Source organism: Populus nigra, chromosome 8, assembly GCF_951802175.1.
Source record: "Populus nigra chromosome 8, ddPopNigr1.1, whole genome shotgun sequence".
Taxonomy (NCBI): Eukaryota; Viridiplantae; Streptophyta; class Magnoliopsida; order Malpighiales; family Salicaceae; genus Populus; species Populus nigra.
The window spans coordinates 3,170,437-3,196,359 of record NC_084859.1 but is presented as its reverse complement, the minus strand read 5'-3'; the positions used below and the strand labels follow the sequence as shown (position 1 = coordinate 3,196,359).

Here is a 25,923-nt window from a genome sequence, read left to right as displayed (position 1 = left end):
GATCAACTTGCACGTACCTCGACTAATCCCACGATTCTGGAGGACCACCTGCAGTATCCATAAGGAAATCACCGGGAAATCACTGCATGGCTGTGTTTAAAAATCAAAATGCCACACACCAGAGAAGTCAATTACTTAAGATTTGTGGAAGATATGAATGATACAAGAGATAAGAAAATGATTGCTATTATCGACAATTTCTCTGTTATATATATATATATATATATATATATATATATATATATATATATATATATATTAGACGGAGTTTCCATTAGATAATCAATAATGTATATATTATTCTTGGAGAAGTAACTCATTAGATAATCAATAAAGTTTCTTTTTGTTCATTTACCACTAGTTTACACTTCAATCAAAAACTAAATTTACTTTTACTACTATTTTAATTTTTAAAAAATATTTTTATATTGTTTAATGCATTAATTTCAAGAAATAAATTCCTTTTATCTTAAAATCTAGACTTGAAAAACCAGATGTATTTTATAATTAGAGAGAAAACTAGAAAAATTGATTAGTCTTCTCATTCTAATAATATAAATGGTATATCTTTGACTAGATTGAAAAAAAAATATTTAATATTGAAATGTAATAAAAACAAGTCAAGAATACCTTTCCTAACATAAAAACAAAAGAGTGTGTATGTGTGTCAATGTTATGTATTTGAAGTTTTTGTATATAATACTATAGCCACACAATCCACAGGGATAAGATTTATAATTATTCAGTGTTTATTATTATTGATAATTTATATATTTAATTATATATATGATAGTGAGATGACACCATGCAAATAGACTCCTAAATTATTCTAAATTATGACGAGAGAAGTACAATTATAAAGTTAAAAAGATCTCATGTGGAATCACACACACAGATGGTGCATAAAAGCACTACGACAATAGTTGACTCCCAGTCAATACGGTCAAGATAAGGTAATTGGCTGTCGTGTGATTTTTATATGGCTTGTGTGTTTCAGATGGGCTTGTGGTGGTCACCCAAGAGAATGTCACTTTTAGCATTCTTTTAGATAAGGTGATTGGTTGTGTTTAAAAATCAAAATGCCACACACCAGAAAAGTCAATTACTTAAAGATTTGTGGAAGATATGAATGATACAAGAGATAAGAAAATGAAATGATTGCTATTATTGACAATTTCTCTCTTATATAAATATATATATATATATATATTAGACGGAGTTTCATGAATCCTTTCCATTAGATATTCAATAATCCTTTCCATTTTAATTTTATATCTTATAATTTGATTTGATTTGATTTTTATATTAATTTTGATTATTATTTAGTTTTTTTTATTAAAATTTTTTATCTATCAGATTTTATTTTTATTTTTTTATCAATATTTATTTTATTTAAAAGAATTAATTTTAAAAATCTTAGTGTATTATACAATTGCATTTATTTTGATGTTTCTCACACGTATATTATATATTCAATTGTTTAATAGTTAGAAAATACAAAGAGTTAGTGACACTTACACACAGTATTTGTATCTTGTTTTTTCTAATTAAAAACTTGTATTGATTTATTTATTTTTTGTAATTTGAATACTTACTCTTATGAATTTTTATCAATCAAGTCTTTATATTAGTTTTGTTGCGAGAATGCAAATAACACGATTAATAGTATTTTATTTTCAATTTTTTTGAAGGCCTAAATTTTTCACATGTAATTTCTATCCATCATCCTCATATGCCTAGCATTAATCTTTTATTCATGTTTTTTTCCAAAATATAAATAAATAAATAAACTTGAATTGGGGTCAACGTTTTAAGAAGGAATATAAGTTTTGGTTAATTATTTAATTTTATGCAATTCATTTTTTTTAATATAATAAGTTTTAATATATATTTTGAATTTAATATTAATAGTTATAAAGTTTATTTAGTTAATAAAAAATGTTCTACTTTTGTTCTCTCTCTATCACCTTTTCTTTTAAACGGGTTATGTACAGCCTTGCATATTATTTTAAAGTTTATTTATTTTGAATTTTAATATATAAAAATCTTTTGTATAAATGAATTTTATTTTTAAAAATAAAAAAAAAATTATTTTCAAATAATATTTCTAATATGTGCAGCCTTACATATTATTTTTTCTCCTTTTATTTTATTCAATCAATTTATAATTTATATCTATTTTTATTATTGTTTGATCGAATAAAAAAATTATTTTATTTGAATTTTTTAAAAATATAATTACGTAAATATCATGTCTTGTGAAATTTAACTTGCGATGAAGTTGTGATCAAATATCTAAGTCTATGTACTAAAATGAGTGATACTCAAAGGTTCATATACCTTATCTACCAAGCAAGAAGAGACAAGAAAAGCAGTAGATGATGTTCTTTTCTCTGGCTGCAAATAGATGAAGAGATTAATACCAAAAACATGGACAAAAATTAATGTGGACCCGCACTATTTTGATTATTCTTCACTTTCTTTGCTTTTCCCATGTTTCACTACTTGATCATTCAAAAGTTATCTATTTAAAAAAAAAAAATTTAAAATATTATTAAAATAAAAAAATAAACAAATATTATTATGTCATGCAACTAAATTTATTTTGACATTATTCACACAGGAATTATATATTCAATTTGTTAAGTGTTAGCAATGCAAAAGAGATAATGACAAGTACAAATTATATTTATTTTATAATTTTTTTTATTTAAAAGCTTGTATAAATGTCTTTTTTTTTTCAATTTGAATACTTGTATTCATGAAATTTAAACAAAAAAATATCTTTATTAGTTTTATTATTAGAAGATGATGTTAGTTAAATTTTTTTAGATTAGTCTGGATTGATTTTATTTTATTTTTAATTCATAAACAATAAAGATACGTAAAATGCTTATAATTTATATTTTTTTTATTTAAGTACTCTAATTGATTATTTAAGTACTTGATAAACTAGTGTCTGTATATAAATGTGTTTAAATTAATTTCTCTAATAAAATTATATAAAAAAAATTCAATAAAACTATATTTTTATTAATAGATTTGAACTAAAAAAACCGTATATTTTCAAGTAACCATTGTTACTAACGCCATTAAAACCGTATTTTTATTAAGAGGCAGACATCCTTTCAAGAAAATCATTGTTACTAACGCCATTAACATTTGAATTAATAGCCCCATCTTAATATAAATGCTGATTAATCATTACTAAATTGCTATTGGTATTAGTAACTATCTCTTGCAATAGCAGCGAGGACTTTCAGGCTTCTACCATGCAAGGTTTTCAATTCCATTTTAATTGATGTTTTATTTTATTTTTAATTGTAACAATATGTTTTGATTTTTGAGTATTTTGACATGTCATTTTGGGTTTTTCTATATATATATATATAATTCAAAATATTAATTTAACAAACATAATTTAAATTTAAATTTAAAAATAAATTAACATGTAATTCAAAATATTAATTTAACAAACATAATTTCAATTTAAATTTAAAGATAAACTAACTTGAAATTATGTAATTGAAATTTCAAATATAAGCAAAAGAATAAGTGCTTAATCGATATGACCTGATCGATTTGATGAATCCAAAGATAGTCTGGATGACTGGTAAAAATATAATTTTACTTAAAAAAGTTCAAGATGATAAATTTTTTAAAAAAAGTATTGAGACAACAACATATTGGATCGATCCGGGTCAATCTGGGTTAACCTTTTAAATCTATGACCCAGGTTATGAGACCATAATAACCCCAAATAAAATAAATCAAAACAAATTATGAATCTTAATTTTCAATGAACTTATTGTTGAATTATGAAATTGAAAAAAATTCAATCTAAAAAAAGATATAAAAAATGACATTTCGAAACAAAATTATGAATTTGAATAAAATTATAAAAATATCATCGGCAATCTCGCAAAATCTTCCTAAACTCTGATTGCCTTAAAATTTTAATTTGCGATATAAATATATGTTAGGAGATTTCTTGTAAAATTTTAGTTCAATCCAACAGTCGAATTGAAAGATATAATTAATACCATAAAACTAGACTATATTTTTTTATAAAAGTAAAACAAAATATTATTTGATCATAATAAAATGGCTAGAATATAACCAAAATATTCTAGTCAGAATTTAGGTGAAATTCATAAAACAAAATAAGATTTTGAAAATGAAATATCTTTTAATTTATTCTATTTTTTAAATTGAAATAAAATGTACCTGTAATTCTAGACTTGACATAATAAAATTAAAAACAATAGCTTTTAGAGCCCCACGCATACGCCCCATCTCGTAGAAAAAATTGAATGATGACAATGGTATCACGTGGATAATTTGTTTCAATGTCCTCTCCATCAAAATCCTTTTTGTTTTGAAAAGTTATATATATATATATATATATATATATATATATATATATATATATATATATATATATATATATATATATGTATGTATTCATGGCCGTCTTCGAGAAATCACATGAGAAACGCACAGTTTCGTTGATTAATCAAACAATTGAATGACCAAGACTTGTGACTGTGACTGGCAATGAATGACAGGTTTGGCCCTTCATATGACAGGATAAATTGAATTAATAAAAAGCTTGTTGACCAGTAATCAGTCTTTGACAAGACTCGAAATTAACAAATCAAATGCAAACACACCACTCAAAATGGCAATGACACTTTCCCTTTTCTATGCGCACTGCCAAACAGTCCCTTTACATGTCATTTTCACCATCCCTCTCTTTTCCACGAGCTTTTCAGGATTCAAAATACGCTGTTTAGGAATATTGATGTAAAGCATTCCCAATTAAACCAAAGTTTTTCCACGAACCCATCTCGTGGAAAAAATGCATGATGGCAACGGTCTCACGAACTCATAAATGCATTTATAGTGATATTTTCACTGTTAGAGACATACAGTAGTTTAGGGAGTTTTATCAAGGAACGAAGATATTTTCGGAGAATAACATTTATAATGATACTTTTATGCAATTCATTTTTTTCTTCTTTTTAGTCTATGATCCTGATGAACATGACTTTCTTAAGCTAGTTGTAGTATATAGAGCTTTTTTTTAACAACAAATTAGAAATATAATTCGCATCCAAGTAAATACCTTCACAAATTAACATTTATAAAATGAAAGATATTAAGAGTTGATTAAAATTGTCAAGCCATGTATGTTTATAAAAGTCATTTCTTTTTAAACCACATGATATGTTTACATATTTGCAATATGTACATATTTTGAATTTAATATTAGTAATTATAAAATTTATGTAGTTTATAAAAACGGCTCCACTTTTGTTATCTTCTTTTTCTTTCACTATTGTTCTTTTTTTTTTTTTTCTTTTGAACTGTCTTGTCTCTCTTTCTTTTCTGTTTTATTCTATCTTTCAATCCTTCAAGATTCAAAATACATAGCAATTTATGTTAGGAATATTAATGAAAAATTAAAAATAACCAGAAAACAAATACAAAAAAATGATATTCTTGTAGAAATAATATCATTAATTTGTGGTTCATTTTATCAACGATACTCTTTGATTTTGTCATCACTATCAAAATTAAGGCATTATTTTAATATAATACAAGTTTTTGGTTGATTACTTTTATGCAATTCAATTTTTTTTCTATAATGTGGTTTTAACCAGTGTTATTAAATTTAATTTAAGCCTAACAACGTTATTAAATTATGAAGTATTGCAACAATTTGTTTATTTTTTTTATATATAAATTGGATAATTAGTAACCAAAATATAATTAAATGCAAATAGACTAAGTGTTAAACAATAAAATAAAATAAAATAATATTCAAATCCAAGAATATTCCAACCCTAAATTATGACGAGAGAAGTACAATCATAAAGTTAAAAAGATTTTACACCGAATATATATATAAATTGGATAATTAGTAACCAAAATATAATTAAATGCAAATAGACTAAGTGCTAAACAGTAAAATAAAATAATATTCGAATCCAAGAATATTCCAAAAAGAAATGAAATAATATTCAAATCTCAAAACATAGAAGCTGCACAAGATATGCAGATAAAGTCATAGAAATTAAATGGCCAAAGTGTAGTATAAATAGGACCTCTATGGTTGCCCAAAGGCACATAACAAACAACAATATTCTACGTAGTAGTTCATAGAATTATCTAAGATGATGATGAAAAGAATGGGGGCTTGGATCATGTTGCTAGCATTATTGACTTTGGTTGGCGAATGGTATGGTCGTTGTTATGGATGTTTGGAGGAAGAGAGAATTGGTCTCTTGGAGATCCAATCTTTGATCGACCCACATCGCCTTTCCTTGGGAGATTGGGTGGACAGTAGTAATTGTTGTGAGTGGCGTGGGATCGAGTGTGATAACACTACACGGCGAGTGATCCAACTCTCTCTTAATGATGCAAGGGATTTCAGATTGGGCGATTGGGTTCTCAACGCATCTTTGTTTCTGCCTTTCAAAGAATTGCAAAGTCTCGAATTGGGAGTGAATAGTTTGGTTGGTTGCATGGAGAATGAAGGTTAGTTCAATGTTTGTGCACTTAATTATAATAATAAAATAAATGAAGGTTGGTTGGTGTTTAATGTCAATTATCTTGCTTTGATGATTCTCTTTCCAGGCTTCGAAGTCCTATCATCAAAACTGAGGGAACTTGACCTATATGATAACCGATTTAATAATGATAAAAGCATTTTGTCATGTTTCAATGGTAACCTTTCCACTCTCAAGTCTTTGGATCTATCAAGAAATGAGTTGACAGCTGGATCAGGTAGCTTCTATGGTAACCTTTTAATTATTTAGCTTCGAAACCTTTTCTTAATTTTAAGTTTTTTTTATCTTGTTTTGTAAGTCTATCATAACTTAGCTTCCATCTTTAACGACTTTATATCCATAAATTGTTTTTTTTTTCCAATAAGATCGAAATTAGAATGATTAACTTAGCTTCCATCTTGAATTAAATATGCGTTCTTTGAAGTGTATCATTCTTTTTATGTATAATTTGAGAATCATATATCAAATGAACAACAGCATCTCATCAATTCTAATTATCTTTAGTTTCTATCTATCGTGAGCTCATCATGACTTAATTACTCTTAGAAACAACTCTGTTGCAGGTTTTGAGATCATATCATCACATTTGGGGAAACTCGAGAACCTTGACCTGACCTCTAATAATATATTCAACGACAGCATTTTCTCACATCTGCGTGGATTTTCATCCCTCAAGTCTTTAAATCTATCATATAATGAGTTGACAGGATCGACGATTGTCAATGGTAAAGTTCTGTTATTTACAATACCTTTTGAAATCTCTGGATTTTTCAGCCAATTTGGTGTTCCCATCCAAAAATCGATGAATATAACACTTCATTTCACTACTTACTTGATTGCCTGTTTTCAATTCTACACACCATAAGTTTAAGAAAGCTGGACTTCCTGCAGTCATTAATTAATAATATTGAATGAAATGACTATTCTATACACCACCACTATTTTCACCATATCTCTTCTTCTTTCTTTTTCACAGGGACTTTCTTCAATTCTAGCACCCTTGAAGAATTGCATCTAGATCGTACTTCTCTCCCAATAAACTTTCTCCAGAACATTGGAGCATTGCCTGCTCTTCAAGTCTTGTCTGTTGGTGGATGTGACCTCCATGGCACCCTACCCGCTCAAGGTAAATTAACAACTTCCATCCGCCTATAATTACATCATCAATAAAAGATTCTTTCAACACTATTTTTGACTGTTTCGAGATAAATTATACAGGTTGGTGTGAATTGAAGAATCTGAAGCAGTTAGATATCTCTGGAAATAATTTAGGAGGTTCACTCCCAGATTGTATGGGAAACTTGTCATCTCTACAACTATTAGATGTTTTTAATAACCAGTTTACTGGAAATATTGCCTCTGGTCCTCTTACTAACATCATATCCCTTGAATTCCTTTCACTATCAAATAACCTCTTTGAAGTTCCCATTTCAATGAAGCCTTTTATGAACCACTCAAGCCTCAAGTTCTTCTCCAGTGAGAACAACAGACTAGTAACAGAACCTGTTGCCTTTGATAATTTGATTCCAAAGTTCCAACTAGTCTTTTTTAGCTTGTCAAAAACAACGGAAGCACTCAATGTAGAAATTCCTGACTTCCTCTATTACCAATACGACTTAAGAAACCTTGATCTCTCCCACAACAACATCACCGGAATGTTTCCATCGTGGTTGCTTAAGAACAATACACGATTGGAGCAACTATATCTGAGTGACAACTCCTTTGTTGATGCTTTGCAGTTGCAAGATCACCCATATCCGAATATGACCTTATTAGATATATCCAACAACAACATGAACGGTCAAATTTCAAAAGATATTTGTTTGATCTTTCCAAATCTAAACAGCTTAATGATGGCTAAGAATAGATTCACAGGTTGTATTCCTTCTTGTTTAGGAAATATTAGCTCTTTGACAATTTTAGATTTATCCAACAATCAGTTGTCCACAGTAAAACTAGAACAACTAACAACAATAGGGTTTCTCAAGCTGTCAAACAACAATTTGGGTGGGCAAATACCGACCTCGGTGTTCAATTCTTCTAGCCTGAATTTTCTCTACCTAAGTGGTAACAACTTTTGGGGTCAGTTATCAGATTTTCCATTATGTGGGTGGAAAAGGTGGATTGTATTGAATTTGAGCAACAATCAATTTTCAGGCATGCTTCCAAGGTGCTTCGTCAATTCTACGCAACTAAGCGCAGTTGATTTGTCCAAAAACCATTTTAAGGGTCCGATCCCAAGAGACTTTTGTAAGCTTGACCAGCTTTTATATTTGGACCTTTCTCAGAACAACTTGTCTGGATATATACCATCTTGTTTCAGTCCACGGACTCTAATCCATGTGCATCTATCCAAAAATAGATTGAGCGGTCCATTAACATATGGTTTTTATAACAGCTCTTCCCTGGTTACGATGGATCTTCAAGACAATAGCTTCATCGACTCCATTCCAAATTGGATTGGCAATCTTTCATCATTGAGTGTTCTTCTTCTGAGGGCTAATAACTTTGATGGTGAGCTCCCTGTTCAGTTATGCTTGTTAGAACAATTAAGCATTTTGGATGTTTCACAAAACCAGCTCTCTGGTCCACTACCCTCCTGTTTGGGCAATCTTACTCTCAAGGAAAGTTCCCAGAAAACGCTCGCAGATCTCGGATTTGGTTTTCCGTCATGGTCCATAGAAAAAGCTTATTATGAAACAATGGGTCCATCACTAGAGGATAGTATGTATAACTTGGGAAAGGATTTTTGGGTTAACTTTACAGAAGAAGTGATAGAATTTACAACTAAAAATATGTATTATGGTTACAAGGGGAAAGTTCTGAGCTACATGTATGGTATTGATCTCTCCAATAACAACTTCGTAGGAGCAATCCCACCAGAATTTGGAAACTTGAGTAAGATACTGTCATTAAACTTATCACACAACAATCTCACTGGATCTATCCCTGTAACATTCTCAAACCTAAAGCAGATTGAGAGTTTGGATCTTTCTTACAACAACTTGAATGGTGCCATCCCTCCACAACTTACTGAAATTACCACACTGGAAGTTTTTAGTGTGGCGCACAATGATTTGTCAGGAAAGACACCCGAGAGAAAATATCAGTTTGGGACCTTCGATGAAAGCTGTTACGAAGGAAATCCTTTCTTATGTGGACCTCCATTGCGAAAAAATTGTAGTGAGGAAGCAGTGCCATCCCAGCCAGTGCCTAATGATGAACACGGAGATGATGGTTTCATAGACATGGAGTTTTTCTACATCAGCTTCGGTGTATGTTACACAGTTGTGGTAATGACAATTGCAGCAGTTCTTTACATCAATCCATATTGGCGACGCAGGTGGTCGTACTTCATCGAAGACTGCATAAATACTTGCTACTATTTTGTGGTGGCTAGTTTTCGCAAGTTCTCCAACTTGAGAAGGTGAATTTGTTACTGGGAAGATGATTGTTCCTAGTTTATCATGATTGTTTGTCTAGTTATTGGGTGCTTAATTTGTAGTGTACCGTCTCTATATCAAATATATAAACTGGACTTCTCATTCCTGAACCATTAGGAAGGGAGCTGATTTGGATTGTTGGTTGACTCGGGTGTGATTAGTCTTTCAACTCTCAAGACTTGTCTGAAAAAAAATTGCCAAAACCACTACTAAGTAGAAAAAAAAAATTCTATGTGTTGCTAATCAATTTTTGATTCATGTTTTCGGTAAATTTTCAAAAAAATTTAAAAATAATAAAAAAACATTAAAAATCCAAAAAATATATTTTTTAATATATTTGCATCGTTTTAGCATTTTCAGCATTGTCTCAAAAAAATTTAAATTTTAAAAGATCTTTGAAACGCGTTTAAACAAGTTGTTTTTAAATCACCGATTTTTCTCATTTTAAGTCGGTAAGAAAAATCCAAAAAAACAAGAAAAATCAAATTTTACAAAAAAAAAAAAAGTTAAAGGACCAATTTTAAGGCCCAAACAATATTTTTATCTAGAAAATTTTAAATATTAAAGAGAAAGGCAAAAAAAAGAAAAAAGGGAACCCTTAAGAACTTTTTTCTTCACCCGAAACCAGCCGCTCCCCTAGCCCAGGACCATTTGATCCCTCTCTTTCGGCTGAAAATCAGGAACTCAGCCCCCCCCCCCCCCCAGTTGGTCTTCTTTTTCATTTTCCAGCCGACAGAAGGCCCCTCCTTTTGGCTTTTCTTCTTCCCCGCAGCAGCTGGCGACAGGACTGATGGTCCCCGGTCCCACTTCCTTCCCCGCTGCTCCCTTTTCCTTCATATATGCAGACTTGACGTATGGGACAAGAGAGGGGGGAAAGAGACAGGGCTGGCTCTCTTCTGGTTTCTTGCCCAGCCGCCCCTTCCTGGTGATGTTTTTTTCTTCCCTTCTCCAGCCGAAACCAGGGAAGCAAGGCAATCCTCCCCCTCTGTTCATTAATCCTCCTCTCCCCTGCAGAACGCTCCCCACGTTTTAAGCTCCTTCTCCCCTGCCACCACATCCGAAGACGAGCCCCTTCGTCTCCCTCCCCAGCTTGAAATTTTTTCCCCTTCACAGCTGCCATCCACTTCCCTCTGCTCCGCCAGCCTCAGCGCCTCTATTTTTCCCTTCAATCGACAGACCCACACAGCCGAACAGCCCTCACACACATCTCCCCTCCCCTTTGATTTTCTTCTTCTCCTCAGCAGCCGGCAACAAACCCACAGCCGCCTCCTTTCTCCTCCACAGAAATTGAACAGCTCCCCTTCTATTTTCACCCATCTTCTCCACAGACCGGACACCCATTTCTTCTCATCTTCAGCCTTCCACCTCTGCCTCTCCACCCTCACAGCAGACCACCACAAACCGCTCATAACAGCCACCCCTTTTTCCCAGTTTTTTTTCCCGATCTCATCTCCATCTTCCAGGCCATCTCCCCTCAGCCACAACCTCTCCTCTCATAGCTGAACACCATAACAGCCCATCTCCTCCAGCCGCTCACAGCAGACGCCCAGCCAAGACCCTCTCCTCAAACAGATCTTCACCGCAGTTTCAACAGCCCCAACAACACCTCCCGCTGCCTCCTCAGCAGTGACAGCCTCCACAGGAGCAAGCCGCCGCCTTCCAGCTTCTTCACCGGCCAACAGCAGTCCTCCTTCCTCCAGCGGCGCCCACAGAAGCAGCCCCACTCCCATCCGAGAACCGACCGCCGGATCTGCAACCGGCAGAGAAGAAACGAACCAAAGGAAGGCAGAAAACAGAAGTGAAACAAAGGAAATAAAAAACTAAAATCTACTGTTTTTGTGTTGCTTTTCTTGTTCTGCAGGATGCCGGCAGTTTAGGAGGACAGAGAGGGGAGGAAACATTCCCCAGCCCCTGTTTGTTTTTTTTCCGGCTCACGCGCCGCCAGTGGTCATACGGGTCCAAAAGGTTTCCCTGCACTGTAAAGGATTTATAGGGGTCTGTTTTGTAATTTCCAAAGTGTTTGATGTAATTTTTGTTTAGTTACTGAATTTTTCTAATTTGTAAAAAAAAAAAAGAAGAAAGAAAAGAAAAAGGAAAAAGAAAAGATATAGTCAAAAGTATGGGTGTGTTTGTATGTTTTTTTTATGGATGTTTTTTTTTTATAATAAAATTGCAAAGATTGAAGAAGAATTTAATATTTTGATTGTATTACGGTCCAGAATTATTAACTTATATGTAAGTATTTCTAATATTCGATGAAAAGATAAAATTTTAAAACTTCTTTAACAAGTCAAAATCATGAAGCAGCTTATCTTAGGTAAGGTGTGTTAGGGGTGCTAATACCTTCCCTAACCACAACCAGTTTCTTACCCGTGAATCTCTGGCAAGACCAGTATATCCGGTTTCCTAGTAGCCTTCAATAAATTAATAGACGGCGACGCCAACGAACCGATTAAATCCAGCAAAACACGACTCCAACGAACCGATTAAATCCAGCAAAACGCATAATAACGATAAAATCATCAGCCGACGCCGCCTGAAGATTTACCCGCAGCATGTAGGAATCAAACCAAAGCCCCTTTTAAGAAAATTTAATCTGCCTGTCGAAACGCTGAAGATTTGCCCGCAGCTTGTAGGAATCAAACCAAAGCCCCTTTGAGAAAATTTAATCCCTGTCGAAACGCTGAAGATTTGCCCTCATAAAAATCTGCCTTGTGTTTAGAAAAACACCTCCCTTCTGTTTCCTCAACATTTCAGGTCATGTTTGATGTTGAATCCATCCTTTGAATTTATAAAGCATTTACAGGGATACAAAATAGGTGATAAAGCGGAAGGTGTACATAAACTCAAAAAATACCTCCACCATTTTGGCTACCTAAATCATTATCCTCAAGAAAACCATGATCATTTCGATAACTTAGATATGGCTATAAAAACCTACCAGCTTAACTTCAACTTGAAGCCCACTAGAATCTTAGATGGCAAAACAATATCGCGGGTGATTATGCCTCGATGTGGGATGCCGGATATCATTGATGTCAAAACTAGAATGCATGCAGCCGGTAGCTACTATATCCAATACGCATACTTTGATGGAGCGCCTAAGTGGCCATATATTTTGGCTTGGATTTGTAGTAAGTCCTGTGAAATTTTTGCTACAATATCATTCTCTCTTCCCCCTTTTCTTTTCTTAAAATCTCTCATCCCACGTCCCGCATCATCATGATTGGTTGTGACATAGAAACCCCAGATAAAGATGAAAGAGAACCATGCTGCAAGCTTGACATATTGTTCTGCTGCATTGTTGGTATAGAACCTTGCACCTTCATTGATTGCAACTGGGTATTCAGTTGATTTTCATGGGACTGCGGAACTGGAGACTGGGATTGCTGCATAGGTTGCACATGAGGCTGGGGAAGTTGTCCTAGCTGTAGATTAGGAATTGGCTTCCTGAATCTGCTTGGGTTTAGAAAACTTGCTTCTCATTGGAACCCAATTTCTCCTTGAAACTAGGTGTGATGTTGTTTTTAGAGACTTGTAAGCATGTTATCAAGCGCTCCAACTTGGCCTTGAATACCTCCAGCTTTTCAAGCTGTTCTGACTTCGGTTGTTGCGGAAGAGAGTCAAGCTGGAAAGCGAAGTTAACATACGCAAGAATTAAAAATTAATTGCATTGATCCTTTGTAGCAAAACATTAGTGAAAAAAAATGTTTCTATTCCAATTCTTCTATGTCGATGCATGGTTGAGGGGCGGTTGGGGGGGGGGGGGGGGGTAGGTGATGAGTGCACATGATAAAATGGCAGGCAATGCTGATGAGGAAAACAAATTAATACAAAAGCTCAACGTGGGGAAATTGCAGATAATCATGCATGGGCAGATAATCCGGAAGAAATTGCAGAGACAATTTACCTGCTGTAACTTGGCAGCAATTCTCTGGTACATTTCATTTATTTCAGGGAAATAAGTCTCCTTCATAACTTTGATCTTGGAAGTACAAATAACCAGCAAAACATTATCAATTATATGCTTGATTTCTTCAGGAGCCAGTCAGAAAGAAAGTAACACAAACAAACTTAAGAGAATTGATAAAAAAAAAAAAAAAAAGGGCAGAGGACAGCATAAATTAATTGAGATAAAAATAGCAGAATGGAATGAATGCTGGAAACTCAAGAGGATGTCGATATTGATGGAATGGAAAGATGCAAAGGACTGTGTAATTACACCTTCAGACAAGATTCAGGGGTTGGTTTTGGTTAAGTTCAGTTACTTTGTCTCACTGCAAACTACTCATCATTGTTTTCTACTGTTCTAGCTCAAGTCAATGGATGTCACAACTTTAGCAACGCTCTTAGCCTTAGATCCTAAGCATGACCCCATGTATCATTATCAACAACCATTTTAATACTCTTAAGTTATGACTTGAGACATTCAGAATTTCAACCTCATTTTCTATAAAATTCAACAATACTGGATATGCTCATGATTCAATGGAACAGGTCCACTTATTTTCTTTTTTCTTTCATTGTCACGTGTTTCAGAATAAACCAATTTGTGTTATTAAACCAATTCTTTCATAAAAATCAATCTGCCTATCATCTGTTTGATATATTATCAAACAGAAAAATTCTTCTTCAACTCTCTTCTCAAATCTGTGATTCTCTTCCTCTCTGTCTCTTAAACTCTAAAAATGGTGACTACTTCTCAACTTCAAAGCTTCTAATATCTTGCTAATCTCTGTTTGCTTCCTACAGTTTCTACTATTGTGACAGTCAAGCATGTCTCTTCTGCAGTTCCTTCTGATCCCGTTGCCTCCGTCTTTCTTCCTCTTTCTCCTGGTATAATATGGTGTTCTCTTCAAGCATAGAAAGAAGGCGGATACCATCATATAAGAATTCAGTGCCTCTCTTGCTTTCCCATGTCATGGTTTTGGAAGCCAAAGCCTCCACCATACCTGGCATTTTATTAACCAAATTGCGAGCTTTCTCAGCACGCTTGAGAGTCAGATGAGCACCTTTCCCAGCATTGTATCGATTGTCATCCCTGTTATATTCCTCAAGCCAACTCTCCTCTTCACATGCAGTCAACCATTTCTCAACCTTTTCAAGTATTTCTTTCCTGCTAAAAGATTCCTCCTTAACATTAGCAATTTGAAGCTCAATCTGCTCAAGTATACTGGCAGGGTCCATGTTTCCAGATTCTATGGCTTCAACAGCATATACTTCTACTGATCAGTTTGCTTATATTCTCACTAAAGGCCTTTCCACTCCTTTATTTCGGCGTCTCTGTTCCAATCTTATGCTTGGTTCCTCCAAGCATATGATTGCCGGGGAATGTCAAGATATCAAAGGCTCTGCTTTAGCCACCTCTACTTCAGCCACCTGTCAAAGAGAATAGAGAATATAATGGTTAGACAGTTAATGAATTATGTTACTGTTGAGTAGAATACGTGATCAAGCTTCTCATCTTCTATTGATATAAAATGAATGTAACAGTGCTGGGAATGTAAGTAGTGAATAATACACATAAACATTTTCTTCTTCCTCTGCATTACAGCAGCATCTTTCTCTACTTCTATTTGCTTCTTGTTCATCTCTGTAACAATTCTTGCTAGCTTATCACAATCATCCTTAGTGCTATTAAATGAGCTATAGAGATTATAGGTTTTAATTGAACAATCTGCTTTTTGAGAGAATAAATCTTGTTGTAAATAGTTGTGAGTTTGGATAAACTCCTAGCATTTGTGATGTATTGTCACCAAGAAAACAAATCTTAAAAAGAAAAATCTTCAAGTGGTGTAATTTTTTTAGTGTGGATTCATCAAGGGCATTGTATTTTTTACTTGGATTACTAGAGTGCATAATGTTTTCTTATGTTGACGTTGAAAGAAAAATATTTATAATTATTTGTATTGTTATAGTTTATATTGAAAAACACATTGTGTCTCGTAGAAAAACAAATAAATAAATACACAATTGCAAAGTTAAATTGTTTTTTTGCAAAATTAGTGTGTTAAATTTTTATGATTCATTATAATTAATATTATTTGAGATTATATAAGTGTGATATATAATTGCAAAGTTAATCTTGTTATTGAGATAATAGATAGATAAAACTATCGTTAATAATTTCGATGTACTTGTTAACCTGGTAATCTTTGCGGTTTAGACGGCAAACCCGATTCCTAAACATTCTTCGTGCGGAGAAAACTCAAAATAATTTAAGTGGTGTGAACTTAAATATAAAGCATGATGAAGCAATAATCCTTCCATCACCAAGCCTATGATGATAGCAAAGCTCAACAAAACCATTATTTCTTAGCATATCATTGACAATGTTGATGAGAAAGCTACTAAGCTTGTTGTAGTTATGTTAGAAGTAAACTTCATGGAAAATCCTAAAAAGTGATGGATTGATATTGAAGCCACCTATCATGTATGTTTTGACAAAAAAAATTTAGTATGCAACAACTGCTAGTGGAGAATAATTATTCTTGGATAACTCTTTAGTAACTGAATTAAGGGGGTGTTTGTTTGCCTGAAAAATAGTTTTTTGGAAATCACTTTCCAAACTTTCCTGTATTTATTTGTCATTAGAAAAGTTGGTCAACAGAAAACACTTTCTAGTCAAAGGAAAATTTAACTTGATTTTCAGGAAAGTGTTTTCTTTTTATTTTGGACGGAAAACATTTTCCAGAAGTTGTGAAAAATTTAGAAATATCATATTATTTGCTGATTATATCAAATTTAGTCCTCAAACTTTTAATTGATATATATTTTGTTTGAATCTTTTTTTTTTAATTTTCTTCCTTAAAATTTGATTTAATTTGATTTTTATATTAACTGTGGTCCTCATTTTTATGATTGTTATTTGCTTTTGTCTTATCATTTTTTTAATTGAAATTTTTTATCTATCAAATTTGGTCCTTATTCTTTTAATTGTTACTTATTTTATTTGAAATAATTTATGAAATTGTAATTATTATTATTTTAATTTCATCTTCTTTCAATTTTTTTATTTGTTAGATTTGATCTCTATTATTTTGATTATTATTTATTTTATTTGAAATAATTTATAAAATTAGATTATTTTTACAATTTCATTCTCATTCAACTTTTTAATTTGTAAGATTTGTTCCTCGTTTTTTTAATAAACTTGAAAAAAAAATAAAACATTAATAAGCTATTTTCCAACTCATTTTTCATAACATAACCAAACACTGGAAAATATCTTCCAATTTATTTTTCATCACACTACCAAACATCATAAAATAATTCACTTTACAGGAATTCACTTTCTAAAAAAAAAAAACTATTTCCATCAAACAAACAGGACCTAAAAAAAATTGAGTAAAAAATAAATATTCAGATCTTTGGCATTGTTATTAAATCCGATTCAACAAATCAATATTAAAATTTCCTGACCTGATTTCTTATCTAGCTCGAGTTTCAAATTTAATTATATGAAAGTTGTCCTAATATGACTTAGTCGACTTAACAAGTCTAAAGACAACCCAGATAATAGGTAGAAACGTGATTTAGCTTAATTTTTTAATTATACTATATATATATATATATAGTATAATCCCAAAACAACACACTAAAATGTTCCAAAACCAAAACATATCGTTCCAATTAAAAAAATAAAATATTAACTGGAACGAAATTGACAACTTGAAATAATATGTTTAAAATGAGCATCATCAAACCATTCAGAGCAACCGTGTACACAACAAGGGCGTCCCCTTCTCCGTCCAGAGATTAGGCACTGAATCTTTCGTTGCAGTTAGAGTAGGCAAAGCTTGTCAAGCTTACGATGGCGCCAATCTTACTCTAGTCCTCGTCACTTGATCACTAATAATTTATTTTTCATCAACACTATTGATCACTTGTTTGAATGTATGCTGTTGTTGATGAATGAGAATTGAAGGTGGTAGAATTTGAGGATTTTTATTGTTCTTTCTCATTTTTTAATGAAACTGTAATATCTTACATAAAATGTAAAACAACACTGAGATTTATACATATTCTCTGTTATTATTACTTGCTTAAATGGAAGGAGTATGGAAATTTGAAATTACAATGATTGTTACAAACCAAACTTTTAAAACCGACAATTGTTCGTTCCTTCCATTAAGCCCACGTGATTCAGATGGGATGCAATCAATCCAGTTTACACGCAAAGGTGGAGCTTTTCTCTTTCAATGGTAGTCTTCAGCGGGTGGAGGATGAACGTGAAGTGGAATCACCAGGTTCACTGGATTCTAGAATCAGAAAAGGGAATCTTCGTTATATCATAACTTACAGTTCTGCTGCAACTGCAGAATGTATTGTTGAAGATGAGGTGCAGAGGATGTTGTTTGCTTTGGGTTTTGGGAATGCTGAGAACTTGACAGTTTTGACAGCAGACATTAGAAGCCAGATGGATATATAGGAAGATTGCAGATCGGAATGCAGCCCAATAATTCCAATTTGTAGTACTATAATTGGTAAGGTTTAAAATCATTTAAAATCATTTAACTTGGTAACTTCTTCAAGTGCTTCCTCTAAAACTTTCTTAGCACTGAAGCAAATACAACAAGCTCTTCATGAAGCTCATTCTCAAAATCATTTGGGCTTATAAGATTAAGTCCTTTTCCTTTCACATGTGTTTTTTTTCATTATCGTTGTTAAGCCTTGGTGGTAGTCCAACGAACTAGATCTTTCTACTCTTAAGAGTGAAATAGTAAGAATTTGACATACCAAAAATGATGATGTCCATATCACAGAGACATTGTATACCTAACTTATCCTACATTTATTGGAGTCACGTCACACTATCATCATAGTATAAAACTTGAGAGATTAATGGGGAAAATAAATATCTCTTTGATTGCTATGGAAGTGTTATTAACCCATGATTTTTATCAATAATGTAGTTTATACCCAGCCCTTTTTGTTTTTTTTTTTGGAGGAACCACCTATGCCCATTTAACATTGCATAGTTTTTTCCCTCCTTCCTCCTAAGAACCAAAGAAAGAATACCTTTTATAATTGATTTAAGCCTATAAAGCTTGGAGGAATACCTTTTATTAAAGCCTATAAAGTATGTTCTAAGAACCCATGATTATTTATAATTGATTTAAGCAAGCACACTCTCTCACTAATAGATAAGTGACGCCCTTTCCAGGCAGCCAACTTGCTATTGAGTCTATTAACAATAGTTTTCCACATGAGATGAAGATGCACAAATAGGCAGGCCCAAATACTTAAATGGCATCCCCTCCATCCTACATATTAGATTGCTAGCAGTTGAAGAAATAACAATAGTTCTAGTGATTGAGCTCTTGTGGAAATTAACCTTCAGCCTAGAAATCAACTCAAAACATCACATAGTTCTTTTGATGTTTTGAAGAGATGGAAAATCATATGAACTGAAGATGAGTGTATCATCTACAAACTGAAAGTGACCAAAACAAATACCTTTTATAAGTCCCAAATCACATCTCTTTTTAGCATTCTACTAAGACCCTCAGTCGCTATATTGAAAAGAGATGTTGATAAAGAGTCCCCTCTTCGCAATCCCTTTTCCATAAAGAACTCTACAAGAATTGAAAGTTTTGTTGTCGAAATACATTATTGTATCCATCATCTCCATCATGAACCAAAACCCACACAAGCCATAACTGTCGAAATACCTGGGCAGTAATTGATTCTGCCTTGGGGGTGCAGGCCAGGGATTGGGGGTTAGGCGAGTGGGTTCTCAACGCATCTCTGTTTCTGCCTTTTAAGGAATTGCAAAGTCTTGATTTGAAGGCTAATGAATTAGTTGGGTGCCTTTGAGAATCAAGGTTGGTTCATATTATTGTGTTATACTAAAATTAAAAATGATGAAATGGCTGCTGTTTAAAGCTACTTATTTTTCTTTGATATTTCTCTTGCAGGCTTCGGAGTGTTGAAGCCTTGTATTAATTTTCATAAGTTCTCCAACTTCAGAATATCTTAGCATGGGAGTACTGAATTTGTTGCGGTTGCTGGTGGGGAATCAGTAGTTTGCTTCTTGCATTCTTGGCCCAAAATTGTGTTAGTTCGAAACTTGTCAGCAGTTTTCTTGAATGTGTCCAGCTAACGGGTGTTCAAAGATACTGTTTGGGAATATGGTTGTAGTTGTTTTTTAAAGTGTTTTTTACTTATAAATGTATTAAAATAATATTATTTTTTATAAAAAAATCATTTTTGATATCAGAGCATTAAAATGATCTTAAAACACAAAAAAAATTAATTTAAAACAAAAAAAAAAGATTTTTTTAATTTTTTTTAAAAACATTTTTAAAACGCAAAAACAAACAGAAAATGTGTTGACCTCGTAGCTTAGCCTTATTGTTGATCGTTTCAATAGAAAAGTGTTGTAACTATATTTATCTGTGGAATCCTAAGTCTGTCTTGTTTAATTACTTTGTTTTCGCTATATTTTTAATTTTCTTTTTTTTACATTGACGTCCATCATGTTGGATCAGTATTCCGATCAAGAAGTTAACAATGATACAGTCCATCTTCAAGTTCAGTTTCTCATTGATCTCTTCCTAATTTAACATTAAAAATATCCTGATTTAACATTAAAAATGAGAAAACTATAAAGAAAACTCCTACTAAGCCTATCATGACTGACTCTTTCAACTTGTCTCAAGGTGTATGCATCACAAAAATATCTTTTAATGATAAAGACTTGTTGTTTGGATCAAAATTCCATAAACAATTTTTTTTATTAAAAGATATATAGATGAGAAGATGGTGAATTGTTCTTGGTGGATGATGGTTTGACTATTAATATATTACTTCTTAAGATTATAAAAGAGCTCGGGATTCATATTTATATTTATATAAAAAAAATAATGTTGTTTTGACACACACATCAGGTTAATTCAAGTTCATCTGGACAGGATAAAAAACCATGATACAAATCTTACCCCAGGTTAACCCCCGAAGGTCTAACGAGGATTGTTTGGAAAAAGATTCTAGAAGACCACCAGTATGCATAAGGAAATCACCAGGAAATTACTGCATGGTGTTTAAAAATCAAAATGGCACACAGCAAGTCAAGCATCCGCGTTCACGACCTTTCTTGGACAGTAATGCTATAAAGAAGAGAGAGTGGTATATCCACTTTCTCATCAATTACGAAAATTATTGACTCCCAGTCAATACGGTCCACGCAAATTGTTTGGTGAGGTTACATGCCAAAAAAACTAATTTTAATATTTTTAATGTTGTTGTGAGGTAACATTATGTTTTCTTGATTTCGAGATAAAAAAACATTATATTTAGAAAGGTTTCGGATTAATTAAATAGGTTATGAAAATATAATTGCTTAGTGGTTGTTTAATGGTATAGAAATATTAGGTTAACAATTAGACAATAAAGTTAGAAGTTGTTAGATTAAGTATTTTACAAGGGCTACTGTTTGATCCAAAAAATGATTTGAATAGATACAGTTTTTTACCCAAATTTTATACATAGGAAAAGCTTGTTCTCTGTGGTTTTTAATACCATAAACGGTGCATTACTCCGTCAATAATGCCCAGGAATGATTTCGAGGATTATTATAAATTATATAAAAGGAATTGCTATCTGAAATTAACTAGTTTACAATCCAAAAAGCATAATAGAATTCTGAATGTTCTAGGAGCTATGATTAGTTTATTAGGTAGCATGTAGTTAACAAATTATTGTAGTTAAGTGTTGGAGGGATTTTAACAGGTTATATGCTTGCGAATAGGTTTTTTGAGCTAAGATTTCAGACCAGGCAAAGTATAGAGAAGTTAGAAGCAGCAAGAACCTTTCATTTATGGCTATGTTCCATCATATGTAAGTGAATTAGTTGCAAACCAGGGGAGTCTATGTGAAAACATTACAATAGCATTTACTCTGAGTAAGAACACCTCCATGCATGTGCTGTAATTGACAAAGAAAAAAAGAGAAATCCTTTCAATTTATAAAAATACAATGAGTTAACCTTATCTCACACTGCAATATATACTCTACAGTATTCATGTATGAAAACATTTAAACGGGAATAAAGAAAATAATTCATCAAACAGTATGCATAAGGAAATCACCAGGAAATTACTGCATGGTTGTTTTTAAAAATCAAAATGGTATACAGCAAGTCAAGCATCCGTGTTCACAACCTTTTAATGCTTGAACTCATCTTAGCCAGTAGTGCTATAAAGAAGAGAAAGTGGTATATCCACTTTCTCATCAATTACTTAAGATTTGTGGAAGATATGATACAGGAGATAAGAAAATGATTGCTATTATCCACAATTTCTCTGTTATTTATATATATATATATATATATATATGGCGGAGTTTCATGAATCCTTTCCATTAGATATTCAATAATTTATACATTCTTTTTGGAGAAGTAACTCATTTTCACACCCTTGTTGTAGTTTTCTATTCATTTTCACACCCCAGTTGCCACCTGCTTTTCTTTCCATTCACGCACACAGATAGTGCATAAAAGCACTACGACAATAGTTGACTCCCAGTCAATACGGTCTACGCAAATTGTTTAGTGAAGTCTTAAATTGTTTGGTGAGGTTACATGCCAACAAAACTAATTTGAATATTTTTCACAACCTGGCGAATAGAATAAGTGCTAAACAATAAAATAAAATAATATTCAAATCTCAAAACATGGAACCTGCACAAGATATGCAGATAAAGTCATGGAAATGACCAAAGTGTTATAAAAGAGTGTCTTGGGAACTTACAGTAGATTTCGTTGGAACTCTTGTCTCAGGACAGTAGCATAACTTCTTGAATCTCCGTTTCTAATCGGAACAGGGGAACAACAAGACGCTTGGAGTGGTCGCAGATTGTCTTTCTTTTGCTCATGAGGCTGCCTGTCGAAACGCTGAAGATTTGCCCCCAGCTTGTAGGAATCAAACCAAAGCTCCTTCTAAGAAAATTTAATGACCAAAAGGAATAAGATCATAAAAATCTGCCTTGTGTTTAAAAGAAACACCTCCCTTCTGTTTCCTGAACATGTCAGGTCATATTTTTGGGTGCAAATCTTGTATCCCTAGCGATCCCTCCTCTTTATTAATTCCTGTGTGCTATTGTTTTAGATCTATGTAATATGCTGAAAATATTTATTTTCAGTACACTACTCATTTACTATTTATTTAGTTTTCTTCTTGGGCATAATCAAGGGCTTGCCCAATCCAGTTTATAAAAGAAACTGAGTCATTAAAATTTTGATCGGCTCCAATTCGATTGAATCAGAACCTAACAGATATCGGTGTGGTATAGAAATTAAGAACACATCACAGGGAATGTATAAAATGAAATTAATAAAAGAATCGGGAATCACCAAGCTTATATCCGTCTACAATCTAGAACAAAATGGACTTTGGTTTCTTACATCAATTTTCTTCAGAGTTCACAGCTATGACAATAAGCTACCAAAGACAAACATGTTCTTGAAAAATTTGGTAAACAAACTTAAATCATCTGTAACATTTACAGACTCTTCTTATGTAGATATCTTATTGGTTGGGATTTACAATTTACACTTTCTAATTTATAAAACCAGGAGCAAATCACATATAATACAGTTCGTCAAAGGTTTCCCTGTCAAAATGGAGTTCCTGGTGGGTTCTTGGACACATGCCATGCACATTGCAAAGGCTTCAGAATTCACAAGTCTCCTGATGGAATGACCGCTGGCTATCCCATGCTATAGCTGGCTATAAGTGAGGCCTTAATTTGCCTAGGGCATATGATCCACATAATAATTTCTATTTAAAATATTTTTATAAAACAATCATTTGATTCTTCTTTTTAATTTGATTTATGATCATTTGATTTATTTGATATGTAAGATTTAATGATTTAATACTTTGAAGAGTACCTTTTAATTTATTTTTAATGTGTTGTTGAAGAATTTTTATATAATGTTTATGTTTGATCCTATATAATTTTGTTTTTCATAAACTTCAAGTATAAATAAAAGAAATTTAAGCTTCGTTGCTTGGAATTTTAGTTTGTAGCAATCGCCCTTCAAAATTTGAGAGAATTAGTTTTTCTAGAAATTTATAGGATATAATTAATAACTTGACTTTAATTTAAAAGGATTAATGGACATCATAAAATTTCAACTAATATATATATATATATAGGAACTTCATGGCCAAAAAAAAAAAAAACAGAGAGAGCAAGTATTTTCAATATTTTAGCTAACCAAGGCCGACTTGATCATGAATTGTTTATATTGGATGTAAATGTATTGCAAACAATTATCCATATCCAAATTAAGTTAATTAAGGGTATGTTTATAAAAATTAAATTTATAAAGACATTTTTCCAACCCACTAATTAATTCCTTCAAAGAGGAAGATTCTCTATTTCTTGAAAGGCTAATTTTGCACTGTTTTTTTTTTTCTTGCGGAATGCATTCACACTACATTTAAAATTTAGGAAAACTAAATTTATGATTTTTTTTATAAATTGATTTTATTGTTATTTTTAATTAATCCCATATATACCTTGAGTAAACCTTACTTTTAATTATTTAGATACATAAAACATTTATTTTTAATCTTATTATTAGTTTTTTCTTAATTTTTTATGATAATTGAGGAATATATATATTAATACCGAAAAAACACCCAAGTTTAAATGACCAGCCATTAAAATTAATCAATCGGTGGTTGCATTCTAACACACTACATTAAGATTTATTTTTTATACAAGTTGAAATTAAAGCGCATATATATATATATATATATATATATATATATATATATATATATATATATATATATATAATCCCTTATCAAGCTTGAGGGGAAATGGTGTCACGGACCCATCTCTTAGAAAAAACGCTTGATAGCAATGGTCTTCCGGCAACCTTTTATTCATGTTTTTCCACAGAAGACTTTGACTTGGGGTCAACTTGTCGGTTAATTACTTTTACAATGTTAGTAAAATCACTTTAATTATTCTTTCAATCTTCCCGTGTGATTCACTGCAAAAACAAATATTTTAGAGAAGGTGGTGCTCAAGGGTTTCAAGGGAGTTTTCTCCGGAAAACAGAAGTCCATAAACAACTTTTCTAAGGAGCTCAAATTCTTAATTAATTAATTAATTAATTATAGATTAAATCAATTTTCACACGATTTAAAATTTTTTTAATAAAATAATGTTAAAAATATCTATATAATTTCACATAACCCAAATCTTGATCCGAGTATTAGAGCAATCTATGATTTAAACCCTTATCTAGTATTAAATCTAATCATGTTTAATAACTTTGGTTTTAATGAATAAAACATTCTTAAGAAAGATATCATATATAAAACATTTATTGATAAACATTCACAAATTGATATAATAGTTATTAATATTTATTTTTAATATATATAAAATTAAAGATTTTAATAATTGATTAATATTGTTAAACCACATATGTTTTTATGATTTTTTTTTTAATTTCATCTTTTAATATTGAGTTTGTTTATCCTGATTTTATGATCTGAGTCATGGACTTGATGGGTTAACTTGAGTTTTTTTTAATATATATATATATATATATTATGTTATGACTTCCTCCCCTGTCTTGTATATACTGTCCTCTGTTTTTCTTTTATGCTAGCTAGCCTCTAATTTTGGATCTAGTACCTTTCTATAATAATACTCGACAATTTCTCTAATGTGCAAAGGAGTGTTTGACGTGTAAGGATATAGAGCCTTCCTTCTCTTCTTCTGGTCAATTGTCTTGGAGAGCCAATGTTCTTGCCTTGATCAAGACTCCTATCCTATCTTAGTTATTCAACAAATATAAAGAAATTTTTCAAAATCATTTATTGAAATAACATCTCACCCACCCCTCAGCCCTTTGTCAAGTCCTCTGTCCCCTTATG

The 25,923-nt window shown here is 32.1% G+C and overlaps 1 protein-coding gene and 1 long non-coding RNA gene across 2 annotated transcripts in view; one reads left to right on the top strand and one right to left on the bottom strand.

Moving 5' to 3' along the window:
• The first annotated feature begins 6,087 nt into the window (after positions 1 to 6,087).
• On the top strand, positions 6,088 to 12,215 carry LOC133700781 (cuscuta receptor 1-like). The gene is made up of 5 exons (XM_062124447.1): positions 6,088 to 6,543; positions 6,643 to 6,792; positions 7,139 to 7,300; positions 7,552 to 7,701; positions 7,794 to 12,215. The coding sequence occupies exons 1-5, from the start codon at positions 6,180 to 6,182 to the stop codon at positions 10,004 to 10,006; spliced, it is 3,039 nt and encodes a 1,012-aa protein (XP_061980431.1). The 5' UTR covers positions 6,088 to 6,179; the 3' UTR covers positions 10,007 to 12,215.
• Positions 12,216 to 13,500: 1,285 nt separating this feature from the next.
• Positions 13,501 to 25,923, bottom strand: part of LOC133700785 (uncharacterized) — a 93,386-nt gene continuing 80,963 nt past the window's right edge. Inside the window, exons 2-3 of the long non-coding RNA XR_009843482.1 lie at positions 13,929 to 14,003; positions 13,501 to 13,646 (exon numbers count right to left, since the gene is read on the bottom strand). This is a non-coding gene — a long non-coding RNA (uncharacterized LOC133700785). The remainder of the gene's footprint in view (positions 13,647 to 13,928; positions 14,004 to 25,923) is intronic.

What these genes read in the sequence shown, in the direction of transcription:
- LOC133700781 (XM_062124447.1), top strand. Translation starts at nt 6,180, where the DNA reads ATGATGATGAAAAGAATGGGGGCTTGGATCATGTTGCTAGCATTATTG. An exon ending in AGGATCGACGATTGTCAATG is followed by an intron (nt 7,301 to 7,551) that starts GTAAAGTTCTGT and finishes TCTTTTTCACAG; the next exon opens with GGACTTTCTTCAATTCTAGC. An exon ending in TGGCACCCTACCCGCTCAAG is followed by an intron (nt 7,702 to 7,793) that starts GTAAATTAACAA and finishes TAAATTATACAG; the next exon opens with GTTGGTGTGAATTGAAGAAT.